This window comes from Lasioglossum baleicum, chromosome 5 (genome assembly GCF_051020765.1).
Source record: "Lasioglossum baleicum chromosome 5, iyLasBale1, whole genome shotgun sequence".
Classification (NCBI taxonomy): domain Eukaryota; kingdom Metazoa; phylum Arthropoda; class Insecta; order Hymenoptera; family Halictidae; genus Lasioglossum; species Lasioglossum baleicum.
The window spans coordinates 2,625,013-2,644,369 of record NC_134933.1 but is presented as its reverse complement, the minus strand read 5'-3'; the positions used below and the strand labels follow the sequence as shown (position 1 = coordinate 2,644,369).

Genomic DNA, 19,357 nt, shown 5'->3' with positions numbered 1-19,357 from the left:
AATAGAAAACTGTAGGAAAACCAATTGACAATATGAAGATGCATTCGATAAAATTATTTCAAGTTTATAAACATATTTTCACAGTACATTATGTGAGGTTGTGAGATAAGTGACGATAGATGGCGCAGAGCGCATCAGAGGAGGAGTTGCGATCGTCGACCATTGAGGGCGATCTTGTTGAGGCCTGACCGCCGAAGAGACTGCAAGAGCGTAAAGAGAGTACAAGCGTGAAGAGAAAAGCATTTATACATTTATACATTTGTTCTTTTAATATATATATATATATATATATATATATATATATATTCACAGTATTTTGGTACAATATTACTGCTTCTCTGTTAATTACAACCACAAATGGTATTTAGCAGAGCGTGGTTCGAAAGAGAAGCACAGTAAGGTAAAAAAGAAGTGAAAAAAGAAGTGACCACGTGAGAAGACATGGCGGACAATTGGAACCTGGCCAACGTAGAGCCACTAAATAATACAAATTATTTTTTATGGAAAGAGAAAATAGAGGGGATATTGAGATGAAAAAGATTGTGGAAGAAGATCATGGGAGTTAAACCACCCCAAAAACCCCGGGCAGACGATAAAGAGTACGAAACAAAATTCAAAGCATGGAATGAATGGGATGATGATAATTATACAGCCCGAACAATCATGCTGAACACAATGACTGAAGCACAAATAATGAAATATACGCATGAGAAAAATGCAGAAAAATTATGGAACCTCACACATTAGAATACGAGACAAATATTTACTACGTACTACAATAATGTGTAAATTTCATTCAGATGCCAGACAGAATAGAGACTGTTAAGGACGCAGTCAGCGAAATGAATATTTCATCGAAATCGCAATGGCGACCGCGGCGGTCGCCGTCGTGATCGCAGTCGCGGTCGCACCGACGAGACGGTCGCCAAGAAGAGACCGGGAGACAACTACCCTGGATATAGTCAGGATGGAGATGCATAGAGTACGTATACATATATACTAGAGATCGCGGTTTTGGACGTGTACTAAAATACACGTGTACACGTGGTACGTGAACCGTGTAGTACGAATTTAAGGATCCGTGCATACGGATCCGTGAATGCGGATCCGTGTACACGGATCCACGAACACGTGAATACGGATCCGTGTAGCACGGGTCCGTGTTACACGGGGCTGCGAACACGGATCCGTTCGTCGGCACGTTCGAGTCCGACAACTGAGGCGTTATTGTTTTTAGATCGAATTCTTTTCTACTGTTGACGTTAGAAGTGAGACAATAATAAAGTTGCGGTAAATTGTTCGACGTTAAATGACCGTATATTAAAATGCATATGTAAAATAAAAATACGTACATTTGTGAAATTAAAATACACGGGTACCCGTGTACTTAGTATTATATTACGTGCATTAAAATTCGGATTCGTTTATTGCACGTGAAATAGGGACCTCAATTAGATTTTGATTCTGGAAGCGGGTAGCGCAGATGGAAAGAGATACTGAATAAATTAGCGGAAATAGCGCACGAAATAAAACAGGTGTTAGAAGAGCGATGCGTTGATTACGAAATAGAGAGCGATACTGACGTGAAAGAGAACAATACAAAGAAAAAGAAAGGATTACATAGACCGACATAAGTATGGATTTAAAGACGGCAGCATTGGTGACGCGTAAATATAAACAGAAAACGTATTTGTGTAACGCCCGCGTTACTTGAGGCGTGAGCGTGAACAACGACTGTCCAGAGCTAACACACATTTTGAAAAACAAATTTTTGAGCTACAGGTAACAAAAAATAATTAACACAATTTTACGAAATACAATTTATTCAATTAATTTTCTATTTTGGTACAAAAAAACCAAAATTTTTACATTCTCAGGTAGTAAACGCGTCCTTTTTCAAAATTAAAAGCTCACCTTATATACATACATATGTATCACCGTATATATGTAGAATATCGTTCAACGATCGTAGTGATATACATTGTATATCTGTAGAAACAGTTGACGAGCGGTCGCATCATGCTGACGCATACGCACAGCACGGGCGTGCATGTATAGACAAAATTAAATGTATAGTAATAGCTGCAGTTTTTCGCAAATATCTCAAAAATTAAGACTGAGCGGCGGTTACATGTATAGGAAAAAGTTGTCCACACACATAGAATCTTCACCCTGACAACATATTAAAAAATCATCGAAGTCGGTGGGGTGGGACCTTTTATGCACAATTACCTTACAATTTTTATATAATGACGACATTGTTGACATGTCCGACATACACGGAGAATACGAAAAATATATTGCGAAACCACAGTTACGGTTTGATTTATGTCCGTATGAGAAAATATCCGACAATTGCAAGACTTGCAATTAAGTATTTGTCGGATATAGTTCCGAACGTTGTTTTCAACTGTGGGAAATATTGTAACGCGAAAAAAACGCGTTTTACCTGAAAATGTAAACATTTTGGTTTTTTTATATCAAAATAAAAAAATAATTCATTAAATTTTATTGCGTAAACTTTTGTTAATTATTTTTTGTTACCTGTAATCCAAAAATTTGTTTTTCAAAATGTGTGTTAGCTCTGGACAGTCGTTGTTCACGCTCACGCCTCAAGTAACGCGGGCGTTACACAAATACGTTTTCTGTTTATATTTACGCGTCACCAATGCTGCCGTCTTTAAATCCATACTTATGTCTGTCTATGTAATCCTTTCTTTTTCTTTGTATTGTTCTCTTTCACGTCAGTATCGCTCTCTATTTCGTAATGAATGCATCGCTCTTCTAACACCTGTTTTATTTCGTGCGCTATTTCCGCTAATTTATTCAGTATCTCTTTCCATCTGCGCTACCCGCTTCCAGAATCACATCTAATTGAGGTCCCTATTTCACGTGCAATAAACGAATCCGAATTTTAATGCACGTAATATAATACTAAGTACACGGGTACCCGTGTATTTTAATTTCACAAATGTTCGTATTTTTATTTTACATATGCATTTTAATATACGGTCATTTAACGTCGAACAATTTACCGCAACTTTATTATTGTCTCACTTCTAACGTCAACAGTAGAAAAGAATTCGATCTAAAAACAATAACGCCTCAGTTGTCGGACTCGAACGTGCCGACGAACGGATCCGTGAATACGGATCCGTGTAATATACGGATCCGTGTACAGTGTACACGGATCCGTGTTCGCAGCCCCGTGTAACACGGACCCGTGCTACACGGATCCGTATTCACGTGTTCGTGGATCCGTGTACACGGATCCGCATTCACGGATCCTTAAATTCGCACTACACGGTTCACGTACCACGTGTATTTACATACACGTGAAACGGGGATCTCTACTAGAAATACATTGTATGTAGTAGCGACATCTGTTCCTACTCCTATGAACGGCAGGAGCTACGCGCGAGTCGAAAAGTGGGGATCGGGCGAAGCGTGCGGAATTGTCATTCCCACTTGCCCCATTTCCCCTTCCCCAAAAAACCGAAAAATACCGGTATTTCATATCGGTTATCGGTATTTTACGTACCGGTATTGTATGTACCGGTATGAATCCCTGAATGCAACCATACCGGTATATGAAAATACCGGTATTCTGATATTTCGGTTCTATAACGGTGAGGAAGAAATAACCGAAATATACCGGTATCATACCGGTATTTTACGTACCGGTATAAGTCCCTGAATTCTAAACACATGCGAGCACAATGACCATATAGAGCAATACTCTAGAGCCCATTTGTGGATCTCATTGTCGAAGTCGCCAGGTAGTTCTCCATCCTCTGTTTTAATCTCTTCGATCCTGAAACAAATCGTTCGCAATGATATGTTCATACTTCTAATCACGTCTCTAATCATTAGACTGCGGATCTGTATGCAAAATAAAGAAATGTTTGCATTGATTGCAAAACACGGGAGCCAAATAACAATTTCATTCTTCTATTAATTATCTTATTGAGGTGAAACTAATACACTGGTGGCCTTAAATCTTTTTAATACCTCGACTGTTTTAAATTGTACGTACCCATTTTTGTCATAAATGCATAAAATCCGCAATCTACTAATCATGATTGAGTGTATGATGTAAAAATGTTATTATAATTATTAGATATATCATTAAATGTTATTAAAAGATGAGGAAATCTCGTTGAATAATTTATATCGTCAATTTTTTCGTCAGTCAGGTGAATCTTTCGGGATTTAGAGGAGTCAAGGCTGTCGATTGCGATAGTATGGACCACGAAACGTAAGGTCAACCGAAATTACGTTTTTATGAAATCGACGGTGACCACTTCGATGGGGGCGTGTGATGTACGTTCGAACAGTATGCGGTTGTAGAGCTGGTCTCTGCACGCGCGTACGAAATTTTCGCCAAAATCTCGCAGTGTTTAGAACAATCAAATATTTCAGCATGTCATCTCCGGTGTAACTCATGCTTATCAACCAGACGTTCTCGCGAGTTGTTTGATGGCCAAGGGGAACTGCGCGTGTGATTCAACGGTACCACTTCGAACTTTAGTTTGTTCTCGATGCTGTCATGCGGTGATTGCAAGAATGTAATGCAGAAACCGAGTTGCGTTAAGAATATCTCATCACCTTGGCATTAAGAAGTTATATCAGTTGGTAACAAAGTGGAATCTTTCACAAGAATGCAATTTTATATAAGATCCGGCTGAACGTAGCGGATCTTTATGCAAAATAAACATTTTCCACCTGCATCGCAACAAAGTGGAGTGAAATAGAAATTGATTTGCTTTCAAAATATTTTTAACAGGTTAAAAACAATGTAACAGTAATGTTAAATTCTTCTAATACTCATTCTTGCCATATTGTATATGTGTAAATCCATAAAATCCTTAGCACTCGAATTGCTGTACAATTGTTCCAAATATTATTTACATTAATAAATGTGTTGGTATTATACAAATAAATTATATTAAAGATGTGCTTCGAGATTTATAAACAAAATTTTATTGGATAGAAAGATTTATATCTTTTGAGTTAATACACGGTTGTTAGAAGTTAATCGCTAAAGTATTCTCAAGTTATTAAAGCGAATGTAACCAATTCGATCACGAAAGAAACCATTCACGGACCATGTTCTTCCACAGCATTCCGAAAACCAGCGTTACATAAATTCACATACACGCTGACAATTTTCTTCTCTCGATTACACACGCGAAATGAAATTTTTAGCTTCTTTCGGGAAGGTTCCGTTTTGTCTTTTCGTCCAGCTATCGATAAATGTTTATTCAATTACAATTGAAACGACAATTATTAAAAGAGGAAGTTGTGCAATTGGTTCGAACAATTTTTATCATTTCTGAATATTTTACCAAATCAATTCTCTTCGTTTACAACGCAAGACAAATTCAATTTCCCATCGTCTCGCTCGAAGATGCGCAAGCAACATTTCAATGCAATACGTGCAGGTACACTCCATAAAACCCCGAGCCCCAACGCATTCAAACTTCCACCGTACAGAGCGGTGCAATTGGGCTCAATTGGTTACCTGGGCGCGCAATCAGTCTCCAGAATTCCACCCTAACCATAAAACCATCGAGGGGTCCGTGTTCGCCCGTTCCGAACTCCCTTTGTCCGCTGTCCCGTTACGTTCTTTTCGCTTCGCCGTGGTCAACGATTGTAAATCGGGCCCGATCGCGTTACCATTCTAATCTCTTGGGCCTGTAGACGTGGGTCCGGCAGCTTTTAGCACCTGTCCAGGGACGCGAGATCGAACCAAGTCGCGAAAATCGTGACGTATTATACAGGGTCTGTCCGGAAAGTATTGCGCGACCACATTCTTTTTGTTTAAATCTATTGAACATATGAGTACAAACCTTTAAAATTCTTCAAAGTAGGACCCTTGGGCGTCGACACATTTTTTCCAGCGCGATTTCTATGCTGCGTATGCTCCCTGGAAGACGTTATCTGGAGCCTCTCGTAGTACCCTCGTCGCAGCCTCGTCGAGCACTTCCAACCAAAACTTTTCCGTAGATTACGGGGAAAACGGTAAACGGTACTTTTTACTTGAATCACAACGCTTCCTCAACCCCCGTACAGTCCTGACTTGTCTCCCGCCGACTTCTTCCTCTTCTTCTTTCCAAAAATTAAAAATGTGCTAAAAGGATGCCATTTTGAAAGTGTGGAACACGTCAAAGAGGCTGTGACGAGAGGTTCCAAAAAACGCCTTCCAGGGAGCATACGAAGCATGAAAATCGCGCTGGAAAAAATGTGTCGAAGCCCAAGGATCCTATTTTGAAGAAATTTAAAGGTAGAAATTATGCCCATATGTTTAATAGATTTATTTTAAAAAGATGTGGTTGCATTACTTTTCGGACAGACCCTGTACTAATGATCTTCTCTCGGTGAGAAGCGTACTTCGCGCGAGACTCGACGTGTGAAATTACACCTACTCGTTCTTGTCATAAATTAATAAAATCCGCTGTCTGATAGTAAGGGAAAGAAGAAACGCTCTGCGAAAGGAGTTTGCGGAGGCAGAGAAACTTAACTGATTCGTAGAATATAAGAAGTTGCATTCAAATATCCTATAAATAAAAAGAAACCAGACTGGTACAAAACTGATAAAAGTTTTTCCTCGAAAGATGAAACATTGAATATTATATATTTCGAAGGATAATTGTATATCTGCTTATTATTGAATCGAATATCATCTTGAAAATATATATATGAATACAATTGTTACATAAAAACGTGACAGGATAATATCACATTTTGGAAAAATATTTTATCTTGTACGGATAGAAGTTGCCATTGTTGTATTATCTTGGAAAACAAAGTTTGTATTTCAATGCTTAGATCGAGGTAGTATATTAATTGTAAGTTACGAAACATTTAAGGGATAGTACGATAAAATTGTAATTGCAAAACTGTTATTACTTTAGATTGAGATCTACTGTATCAAAAATACCTTCGTGATTATTATTATTATTATTATTAGTTGCCAAATTATATTAGCAACTAATCCAATTTGATAACATGTTTTCGTGAAATTCGAACGTCTATTTGCCATGTCAACATCTCCAGCGCCTTTCTTACCAGAGATACAAATTTGTATATGTATATAAAAAGGTCAACGAAATCTCTCATCAATAGTTTCCTTATTACGTGTAAAATACTTAAGTTTTCCTTTTGCGAAAAATGTTCTCAGTATTATTTGTAATGCTTAACGTCCAAAGTGCATTTTATTTTATTTTTTTTGTATTTATTTGTTAACTTTGTTTTATTATGTATGTTACAGATATTTTATTTTCATTTACCTCTAATGAGAGATCTGAAATCTCTACTGTAACTTAATTGTAATCTAACATGACTAATCGTATACTGTACGTGTGTAACAGTAAAAGTGTATATGTATATCATTTTTATCCGAAGAAAAAGTTTTATTGTAACATGCCAGTGTATTCTTTATATGCTCTACTCGGCAGAACGCATGTGCTGCTCAATAAAGGAAAATCAATAATACGATTATGTCATAATAATAACTTAAATTACCAATAGTGCGACAAGTTAATTTTACATTTTCGCTGTAAGTCGAAGGGATGACGAGAATGACTGAAAAGCATGATTTATAAAAATCGAGAGAGATAACATTTATTTCCACGAGAAATGTAAAAAGATTTTTGCTATTTAAGCTTCAAAGAATATGTACAATACATTTGGAAACATCGTAACAGAACATACACGTTGATTACAAGATAAACATGTTGGTATAATTAGAATTCGACGAATAAATTTCGATTGCAAATAACATAGTCGTGCCTAAAAGATAATGCGTAATAATTCAAACATTATACAACAGAAATAAAATGATTATTTTTTATGTATTACTTGTGCATGAATTCGATCAATTCAATTAGTTTCATCGAAAGGTATTTATTAATTTCAGAAGTCAATGTTTAACGAATGCAGCTCTTAACGATTGCTACATCTTATTTCTATAAAAATCTGTCCATTTCTGCAAGTCTAAAAAGACTCCAGAAGATTCAAGTATTTCAATCTAATCGATTCTCATTAGTGCCTCATCTGTTTCGTTCGTATATGTAGACTACTTACATAACAAAAATGAATACCATGCTATTGTAAAGTTTAATACAATACACGGATAGATATAAACGTATTCCCTACGTTTCTTTTTTTCTAACATAAACTTTAGCTAATCTGCCGTATGTATATAGAAATAGTATTTTGTCATTAAACATATTTTTTCCTCGCAAATTGAATTGAAAGATTTAATCGATACCGGATGTAGAACTGCCACTCCTACTGGAATCGGTCATTAAAGGTTGCTCCAACGGTTCCGCCATATACTCGTTATCTAGTGAAAATGGAAATGTCGTCTAAATTACAGCAATTAGAATACAATTAAACCCTCCGTTAACAAATTTTTTTTCCACTTTGCAAACAGACGGTTAATTCGAACGAATTGCGCGAAACTATTGATTACCTGATTGAGTATCGCTAATTTGGTTAGGTGAACGCCTGCTGCAACCTTTGGACAGGTAATACTTTAATCTACCTATACTCGCTAAAATGAATCCCAAGAATGGAGGTGAAGGCCTCAAAGGCCTAGACAAGTATTCGGGATGAAATTGTGTGGCAACATAATAATTATGCCCTTCTAACTCCGCTATTTCCATACGTACATTATCGACGTCGTGACCTGACGATAAAAAGGTTTCGTTAGTTTAAAGAACGACCGTTCAAATAATTCCACTAAGACTTCGAAATCAATGCTACTTTATTCACCTACGAAATGGAGTCCATCCCCTTGTAAGATGTCGATATACTTTGGATTAATTTCATACCTATGCCTATGCCTTTCCTCTATGTACTCCTTATCTCCATACAATTGTTCTAGACAGAAAATAATTAGCATAAACACGTATGGCAACACGAATACGATTTATATTTACGAAGTATTGCCTTGTCTACTAACTTATGACAGAATTATGGTCTGTAAACCGAGTACGCCTTTTCCCAACTCTCATGGTCCCTCCCATCTGACCCGGATTATGCTCCGGCATCTCGATAACTAGAGGATAGTCTGTGTCCGGATCAATTTCTGTACTGTTTGCCGTCTCCATGCCCAAAACGTTTCGAGCAAATTCGATGACAGCCACTTGTAGCCCCAGGCAAATACCAAGAAACGGTTTGTCATTCGTTCTACACCATTTACATGCCTCCATTTTACCTAGCATTCCCCTTTTACCAAAACCTCCTGGCACGATCACACCACTGAAAATAATAGAAATCATTTCAGAGAAACCATGAAGCGAAACTGTTTTCGAAAAAGAAAATCGGCAACGATGCGAGTACTCACTCGCTTTTGTAAAGCTGTTGCCAGGCTTCGTGATACAGTACAGGATCGGACAGCTTTTTGCTTTGTTCCAAATTATCAGCTTCTATGTACTAAACATAATAACGATATATTGTAACGTAGAGTTATTACGGTTATAAAATAATGTATAGTAGCGTAAATAGAGTAATTTACCGTTAAATTCAGTTTGTAGTCAACCTCGACGCAAGCGTGTTGCAATGCTTTTTTCACGGACGTATAGGAATCTTCTAACTTGGTATACTTTCCCACTAAAGCAATGTTTACCTCCTTTCGTAAGTGATCTATTCGATCTGCCAACTCCCTCCATTTCCGCATGAAACATCGCGGACGTGGCACGCCAATATTTAATTGTAGTCTCTCTTTTAAAAATTCGATTACACCCTGACTTTCCATTAACAATGGTACACGGTATATACATGATAAATCATGTATAGTTATGACCTAGGAAAATCAATCGTTACATTAGCATTATTAATTGACTTTCAAATTCAAAGAAAAACAGGTAGAAAAAGGCTGATCCGTTTACCTGATCCGGAGCAACACCGCAGAAACTCGAAATCTTTTCTTTGATGGTGTCGCCAATAGGCTTCTCCGATCTACACACTATAATATCAGGAGATAAGCCCAATCCGCGCAATTCCCTCACGCTGGATTGCGTGGGCTTTGTTTTTGCTTCTCCTGTAGACCGTGGCTAAAAACAAAATATATTCGTGACTATATGTATAGTTGGAGAATTAAAACCAATAAAAATTTTTCATAAGTATCACTTATTTCTATGAATAATATGACATGAAAGTTTGGAAGTAGGAAACCTGCGATTTTGGCTTATAAATGCGTCTACGTATAAACGCAGCCACAAGAATCTAAAACATTATAACACTTGAACAATATTATAATTTGATTATGTTTATAATAGATGATTTATTTAACGTGGCTTTAATTAATGTAAGTGTCATTTATTTATCTAAAACACAAATTGAAAAAGAGCTATTTTGAATAGTAGAATTAAAGTTTAATTTGCCATAACTTGTTTGCGCCAAAAAGCGCCAAGATAAAACTTGTTGCAAATCATGCAACACACTTTAAAGTACATATCCAACCAGGTTTTGGCTGCGAACTCCTGCGAACCTGGCTCTGCGACCAATTTTATCTAACTATAGTCAGTCGCATGTATCCAAACTTTTACCAAACGATCTGATTTTTTGTGATCAATTAAATGCAGTTGTTTACTAAATAACGTGCAAAAAAATTTTTGAAAGAATAGCAATTACGTAAAAAAAGGCAGTTTAAAAATTTTTTTTATTTGTCCCCGTATAGAAAATTTAAAATATACGTTTAGTAGATCTTTCGTTGGTTATATAATACTGAAAATTTCATCGAAATTGATTAACATACACACGAGGTATAAGTGGTTAAAAGTGGTGAAAATCTTGGTATGTACACATATGTATTATATGTATGTACACTGTACACAGCTCTTACGGCTCCTGGTCAGTTCCTGCATACGAAAATGCGAATATCTCGAAAACTAAAAGCGACCCCCCTATATTGGAAAAGGAAAAAGTTGTTCAAAATGTTGAAATCTATAACATATTTAAATTTCATCAAAATCGGAGAACTGTAAAACATGTAAAAAAAATGTTAATGAAAAAATAAATAAATTAATAAATAAATAAATATTTATGTTCTTGCCACATAATCGTTGTACCTGTGGCATGCTTTCCACAAATTTTCAAGCAAATTTGTTGGATGGTTTGGTTTTATAGATTTTTTTCCGCTTTTTGGCCATTTGGCACCACTGTGCGCCGTCCCGGGATTCAAATGCGCTCTGTCTCCAGATGCCGACTTTCCGACTCATGCTTCCGAAACTTCGGCAACGTGAAAATCGAAGGAACGCGTCGGTGTCGATCAGTCGAGCAGGTAGTCACACGGACATGGTAGAGGTACGCTTGTGTGTAGCGCGCGTGCAATCGAGCAGGCACTCACACGGGCAGAGTAGAAGTACGTTCGTGTGTAGCGCGTGCGCAGCAGAAGCAACGGCGAGGACGGTAAGTCCACGGTCCGTCAGAGTGGGGGGTCCTCTGCCGGAGGGGAAAGGTCCTCGCGTCCACGATTCGTAGGATTTCGGCGATTTGGGCGGAGTTTTCGAAAAGAAGAGAAAGTGGAGCGGTTGGTGGGTACAAGGGTGACGCCCTTGTCAATGTTCACCTTCAGGTAAGTAGAAGTCGAAGGCTGTGGGGGTGACTCGAGTATGCCCGTTTCAAAAGGTTCTCTGGACGATGGCCATAGCGGGCAATAAACTGGGGAAGCGCTTGGGACCTGGTAAAACATACCTGGCAAAATATACGGAACATAACGATTAAGAGGGTGAAGCCTGGCAAACACCTGGGCTAATCCCGAAGTGAGCAAAATATGGAAAAGTGAATAACTGTGTCCCATGGCTTCGAGAATCTATTGTCGCTATGTCATAAATAATGCTAAATGCGGTGATGAGATTCGGGGTTCCTAACGGACTTTAGTGCAAAAATAGCAGGTAAAGAACCTGGCTTGCGGATCACGTGGTGGCCAGAAGACGCTTGTTTCGAGTGTTCGGTATACATAATAAAATACGGTACGGGTCCCGAGGAAAGATGTTATGGGGGGTGCAGCGTCGCAACAAACGTAATGCATGCAACACAAACGATCAATCAATGACAGACAAATTTTCACTTTCACTTCATTCATTTTTGCCTCTCACTTAGTATGTTTTTCTCTTATTCTCGCCACGCATATCCACGCAAGAACAAGATCACTTAACTAATAACAATTTTAAAAATATGACAAAGGGAATGTGTAGCAAATAAGAAGTTGTCAGTCTTTCACGGAAAGAGAACGTAAAGATGAAGTTAATGTACAGTTAATCAACTAAGAAAATTTCAGCTGTAGAAATAAAAACTTGTTTTCTGGAAACCAGGCAATTAAAACTAATTGTGATAGCTTATTGTTGCACGGTAACTCGAGCAAGCATTGAATACCAGCATGCATTTGAAAACAGGAATGAAACTCGATCATATTGTTGTAAAGTTGCGGAAAATTGCATTATATGTAATACATACCATCTACTGCTATTGAAACCTTGCTCTGCCGGTAATTTCTTTATTTGATTATCCAATTTCCAATTAACCTCAGTTTTCATTTGAAAACATAACAGCCATCCTGGTTCGTCCTCGTATGGCACGGCGCACAGTGGTCGGAACGTATAGGGAAAATGGAAAAAACTTCATAACTTCGGCAATTCTCAATATTTTTGAATAATTCTTTTTTTTATTGCTTCTCAATCTTCAAACTTCTCATATTATCAAACGAAATATTAAACAATGAACTTAATATAATTGTTTATACATAATATTTTTTATTACATTACGAACTCTTATTTCAGCATACTAAAATTGAATACTTGAAATAGTATTAAGCAAACAGACTAGAAATAGAATTAAACAAACAAACTTCAGATAGTATTAAACAAACAAACTTTAAATAGTATTAGACAAACAAACTTGAAATAGTATTAATCAAAAAGCTTAATATCATTTTGTATACATAATATTACGAATAATATTATTAACGAATAGTATTATATTAGTATAATAATATTTACATAATATACATGAACACTATTTCAATAGAGACTGCGCTTGTTCAGTAAGTGGCAGTGATTTGGTCTTCGGTTCTGGTCTTAAAAGATTAATGTATGGATCCGAAGTTATTAAAAGCATGTGTAACATGTCCTCATTTGTTGCTAAACGAGATCACTTTCTGGTGTGGTGTATTCTATAGTATCTGTAATGTTTATTCCTACCCTCCTGGGCCTCTTCCGACAGCGAACCCCTATGGGATCCGTGCCTATGCATGGATATCTCTATCCATCGTATTTAGAAAAAAATACTTCCAATGAAATTTGTATGGTTTTCAAACAGCTAAGACGCAGAAAGTTAAACATCTTAGACTTGTAGAACCGGCAAGAAAATATTTAAACATATTCTAAGAATATGCTAAGAAAATTGGTATCCCAAAAAACTCGTTTATTGTTAGAACATTAAAACATCAGATTCTTCTCTAATACACTAGATGATTACATTTTTTGTAATCGCAGTGGTTTTCAAATTAAATTTTGTATCTATTTTATATACCCATACTTTGCTTTCGAAAATTAGTAACTGTATCCTAAAAATTAATTCGAATTAAAAAGTGGATACATACAGTATTTACATATTTACAAAGTATTTACATACACGTGAAATAATCATGGCGATTGATCATTTTGTTGGAATTTATTCCTATGAGAATAACAATTCGGTACAGGGATCATAATCCTTCGAATCGTCTAGCGAAGTGCCGCCCACTTATTCAGGAATCCTGCTTCGTTGCTGAAACTTCATGCGCTCTCAAACTTTAAACGTTAATATCAGCTAAACGTGGAAAAACGTGGCGCTGATTTTTGCAGGACTATTGTGTGATGGTGTCTTCTTTCAAAAGATGCCACTCAGAGAATGTAGGAACGTGTAGCTTTTTTTGTAGAGCTACAGAAAGCAGCTGTAATATGAAATTATACGTATCCTACTTTCGGGCTTTATATTGTTATTTTGGTTGTGAGTTTTCGAAAATTATTAACATCGGGCATAAGCTGAGACTATATACATTTATAATATATAGCATATATGGTTATAAATGTCCTCAAAAATGAAAGAATAACGTCGAGCGTGTGGTTAGAAATCTATAAGAATCCAACTAGAATCTGAGAGGTCTACTTTAGATCTATTTTTCTCCGTTATTAAAGAGAAAAACATAGATCCATTTTCATAGCAAGATACATTGGTTTATGGCCTATCAGGAAATAGTGGTCAATATTTGAAATAACGACTTTCATAATTTAGGGTTTTTTCCTGCTTCCGACCACTGTGGCGGCGTGCCGCGACACTCGCTTGCCGGCGCGGCTTGGCGCGCCGGGCCAGGGCGCGCTCTGATTGGTCCGTGTTTTTCGTTAATAACTCCTAAACAAAGCCGCAGTTGACATTGGTGCAAAGGAAAATGTCTCTTAGAATGGTCTCAGGAACCACCCCCTTTCGGGATTATCACGAATTTTGGGACACCCTGTATATGTATGTAGGAACAAGATTTTGGAGAATTAAATATCTGTCCTTTATATTAGAACAACACGACAGAAATAACAAAGATAGAGACAGTACAATTATAACACAAAACGTATCCGCATCCGCAGATTTCTAATCGTAAGCCGTAAATCGTAATCGTTAACCGTGTGTCGTAGCCGTAAGTCGTGATCGCGTCCGTATATCGTATCGTGGTTCGTATCGTTGCGTTTTCGGACAAAAGACGTTCCGCGTCCTCTGCGGCCTGGCTTTATCGTCGTACACACAGGTGCGTCTCGGCACACCTACATGTGTTTTTCGTGACCTAGCCAGGGTACGCGCGATGACACTGGCCTAGGTTTACTTGACAGTTCATTGTCCCGGTCCTCGACTGTTTACAGTGGCTAACGTGTGTCGTTTAATGTTTTTCGTACGAGGGCAACGACTCGGTCGGTTGATGGCCTTGCCGATGTAATCATTCCCACATATACTATCGCCAAAGTAAACACGTAAAATCTTAGGATTGTATCGCATATACCATAGCAAAATTAGAGAAAGATATGTGAACACGGACTGACATTGCTTCGACAAAAATATAAGACATTTGCCTTTTTTTCCAATCATGTGACTTCTACCATTAAGTGTTCTACTGCGAATGTATTTAGACGTTGAACATCAGGTAGGGTGATTAAGACATCTGCTAAGGTTGACGGTATTTTTTTATTAACGGCAGTCTCAATAGCCTTGCAAAGAGTCATGAAACTCCGAATTCGTACAAGGTCCAAGTTTATGGTACCCGGGGAATCCCGCAAGGGCCACCGAATAGAAGAATATGTATAGGGTCATCCGCTTTTAAACGGCCAAACGCTAACCAGGTGCAGAGGACCCCAAATAGGACAACTTTTACCCCCATAATTTTTTTTGTTTCGGCCTTGCTTTCCAGATAATTGCAAAAAACCATCATTTTTTCAGTTTACATAAAATTAAATATCTCAGGACGCCAATTATGAATCTTGATGGTTTTTCCTTTGTTTAGTTTAAAATAAGTAGGGGCATCTTTTTTATTCAATAAACTTTTTTGTATGGCCTTCGGATCATGGTTATTTTGGCGTAGGGCACACCGTGGAGCCTGAAATAAATAAATTGGAAAGTGGCGGCTCAGTCCAATATACAGCGGATGCAAAAAGTGTTCGTACGCCCTTTAAAATAGAATGAAAATATGTGAAACTAAATGATAAAATTATGAATTACAAAAAAAAAGTTTTAATCACTAAAATCGCGAAATAAATCACAGAAAAAGAGGTTAAACCTCGACGGTTACACCTCGCATCCCCGAAAAACGCGCCTAGAACGCAAGGAATGGTGGGGGTGTACTGCCTAAAGAAAGCAGCTGACGACGTTGTCCAATCAGCGCCTTTCTCAGTACAGGCCCCTCCTCCCGCGCAGCTTTCCCAGCATAGCAAAACGTAAAAAGTCAGGTCAGAAGTGACTACAGAAGCTCTTGAGCAGTGATGCCAGAATCGGGGACGCGAGGACGCTTCCCCTCCAGCACAGGTTCCCCCTCTCTGACGGACCGTCCTCGCCGTAGCTTCTGCTGCGCACGCGCTACACACGAACGTACTTCTACTCTGCCCGTGTGAGTGCATGCTCGATTGCACGCGCGCTACACAACAAGCGTACCTCTACCATGTCCGTGTGACTACCTGCTCGACCGAACGCGTCGGCGACGCGTTCCTTCGATTTTCACCAATTTTCATGTTGCCGAAGTTTCGGAAGCACGAGTCGGAAAGTCGGGATCTGGAGACGGCGCGCATTTGAATCCCGGGACGGCGCGGCGCGGCGCGGTGCACATTTTGCTATAACTTTTGATCTAAAAAAGATATCGAAGCGAAATTTGGAATAAATTTTTTTTTTTTAAACCGGGTTTAATGGTTCATCCTAAAATATGTTTTGTATTTCTTAAAAAATTTTTCTCGTTGATCTTTAAAGTTAAGGTAGTCCAGAAGGCCCCCAACACAAATTGATTTTTAGTCGAACCATGCTCAATAAACAATTACGAAAAAATTTATAAATATTCCACTTAATAGCACACATAATTGAGATTTTTTTCAGATTTTTCAGATTATGCAGACATGTTTAAAAAAATTGAAAATCTCGAAATATTCGAAGAAAATGCATATTTCGTATTGAACTTTTCGAGATACCAGTTTTATAAAAATTCATTAGTCCGATATTATTGAAACAATTGTCCTTAATTTTTCTCAGAATTTTTTATAAATTGTATCGTTAAAAAATCAAAATCAAGTTTTTCGATACTTCTTTGTTGATGTATTATGTAATACTGAATATTTTTATAATCAGAAAAATAATGTACAGACTTGATAATGCAATATAAAATATTTTATTTACGTTATATTTCAATATACATATGTGCATCACTCCTAACAATTTTGGTAATCACATAATTATTGTAACGACATTTTACATATATCAGGTCGTTAAGTATGAAATACAGATAAATAAACATACAAATAAAACACAAATTTCAAACACATTTGTCAAGTTTCATACATCTCCGGTTACGAAAATCGATTTTAAATGGTCCCTGCCTTTCTGTAACATAACAAAAAAAAAAAATTAGTTAAAGTCATGATTGCAAAGTATAGAATAAAATATTAATGTATAACTTTATAGTATAGTTTATACTTATCTTTTCTTTGAAGTCATTCTCTTGAATCTGCTAATATTGATTTTACGTTGTCCAGAAAGTCCACTCCAGCTGACACACACGCGATTTTGAATGGGCCTCTGCCTTTCTATAGCATAAAAAACACATAGTTAAAGTTATAATTATACAAAGTACAGAATGAAATATTAATGTAATCATACACTTATCTTTTTTCTTTCAAGTCATTCTTGAATCTGCTAATATTGATTTTATGTTACCGCGATTTTAAATGGTCCTCTGCCTTTCTACAACATAAAAAAACACATAGTCAAAGGTATAATTACAAAGTACTTACAGAATGAAATATTAATGTAACGATACACTTCTCTTTTCTTTGATGTCATTCTTGAATCTGCTAATATTGATTTTACGTTATCGCGATTTTAAATGGTCCTCTGCCTTTCTACAACATAAAAAAAACACATAGTTAAAATTATAATTACAAAGTACTTACAGAATGAAATATTAATGTAACGATACACTTCTCTTTTCTTTGAAGTCATTCTTGAATCTGCTAATATTGATTTTACGTTACCGCGATTTTAAATGGTCCTCTGTCTTTCTACAACATAAAAAAAACACATAGTTAAAGTTATAATTACAAAGTACTTACAGAATGAAATATTAATGTAACGATACACTTCTCTTTTCTTTGAAGTCATTCTTGAATCTGCTATTATTGATTTTACGTTACCGCGATTTTAAATGGTCCTCTGTCTTTCTACAACATAAAAAAAACACATAGTTAAAGTTATAAGTACAAAGTACTTACAGAATGAAATATTAATGTAACGATACACTTCGCTTTTCTTTGAAGTCATTCTTGAATCTGCTATTTCATTACCGCTGACACCCACGCGTTGCTATATTCAAAGAAAAAGTAGACATAATTAAAATCGTAATTCTAATTGCAATCTTGTAGGACTCAATATAAATAGTAACGTATACTTATCCTTTTTTATCGATGAATATGGTCTCTCACTAAAATAAATTCCTAATAAGATAAAAAAAATGTTAAAAACCCATTAAAAAGTATTAAAAACGCGACAAAGAAACTGTAGGCTGTTTACTATAATAATAATAATAATAATAATAATAGTATTTTACTTCCCATCTCGGGGTACAAACACGGACCTCCGCTCGGCTTACAAACTTCACCTTCCTTATCGCTTCATTCTTAACTTAAATTTACACTTAAACACGAGAGAGAGAGAGCACACCGTTCACTCATTCCTCACACATTCTTCTTCACTCATTCACACACTCTGGACCCCCGGTTCCGCTGCTCATCCTTTCTCTCATCTCTTCCACTCTCTTCATCCATACTGTTGGCTGTTTACTATATGAACTAAGCTATCGAACGATTAACGAAGAAAACACGACCTCACTAGTTCGAAAACGAGTGCAAAGTTAATTGATTATAACTTTGCGAGGGCGATGAATTTTCATATAAATGCTTTCCCGACATAAGGGATAAATGTCTGTCATCGACAAATGTGTTTGAAATTTGTGTTTTATTTGTCTAGTTTCATACTTAACGACCTGATATATGTAAAATGTCGTTACAATAATTATGTGATTACCAAAATTGTTAGGAGTGATGCACATATGTATATTGAAATATAACGTAAATAAAATATTTTATATTGCATTATCAAGTCTGTACATTATTTTTCTGATTATAAAAATATTCAGTATTACATAATACATCAACAAAGAAGTATCGAAAAACTTGATTTTGATTTTTTAACGATACAATTTATAAAAAATTCTGAGAAAAATTAAGGACAATTGTTTCAATAATATCGGACTAATGAATTTTTATAAAACTGGTATCTCGAAAAGTTCAATACGAAATATGCATTTTCTTCGAATGTTTCGAGATTTTCAATTTTTTTAAACATGTCTGCATAATCTGAAAAATCTGAAAAAAATCTCAATCATGTGTGCTATTAAGTGGAATATTTATAAATTTTTTCGTAATTGTTTATTGAGCATGGTTCGACTAAAAATCAATTTGTGTTGGGGGCCTTCTAGACTACCTTGACTTTAAAGATCAACGAGAAAAATTTTTTAAGAAATACAAAACATATTTTAGGATAAACCATTAAACCCGGTTTTTAAAAAAAA

At 36.5% G+C, this 19,357-nt stretch overlaps 1 protein-coding gene and 1 long non-coding RNA gene across 2 annotated transcripts in view; one reads left to right on the top strand and one right to left on the bottom strand.

The window, feature by feature from the left end:
* LOC143208646 (uncharacterized) overlaps positions 1-19,357 on the top strand; it is a 56,199-nt gene that overhangs the window by 6,308 nt on the left and 30,534 nt on the right. The window lies entirely within an intron of this gene.
* Positions 3,677-15,967, bottom strand: LOC143208645 (CTP synthase-like). Its single transcript, XM_076423232.1, has 9 exons — positions 12,469-15,967; positions 9,900-10,064; positions 9,527-9,814; positions 9,356-9,444; positions 8,972-9,270; positions 8,782-8,889; positions 8,480-8,695; positions 8,276-8,350; positions 3,677-3,814 (listed from the first exon to the last, which is right to left on the bottom strand). The coding sequence occupies exons 1-9, from the start codon at positions 12,469-12,471 to the stop codon at positions 3,741-3,743; spliced, it is 1,317 nt and encodes a 438-aa protein (XP_076279347.1). The 5' UTR covers positions 12,472-15,967; the 3' UTR covers positions 3,677-3,740.

Bases quoted from the DNA above. Each gene is read 5' to 3' on its own strand.
- LOC143208645 (XM_076423232.1), bottom strand. The intron at 9,445-9,526 runs GTAAATTACTCT...TATTATGTTTAG, and splicing joins ACTACAAACTGAATTTAACG to TACATAGAAGCTGATAATTT. The intron at 8,696-8,781 runs GTGAATAAAGTA...TTTTATCGTCAG, and splicing joins GGATGGACTCCATTTCGTAG to GTCACGACGTCGATAATGTA.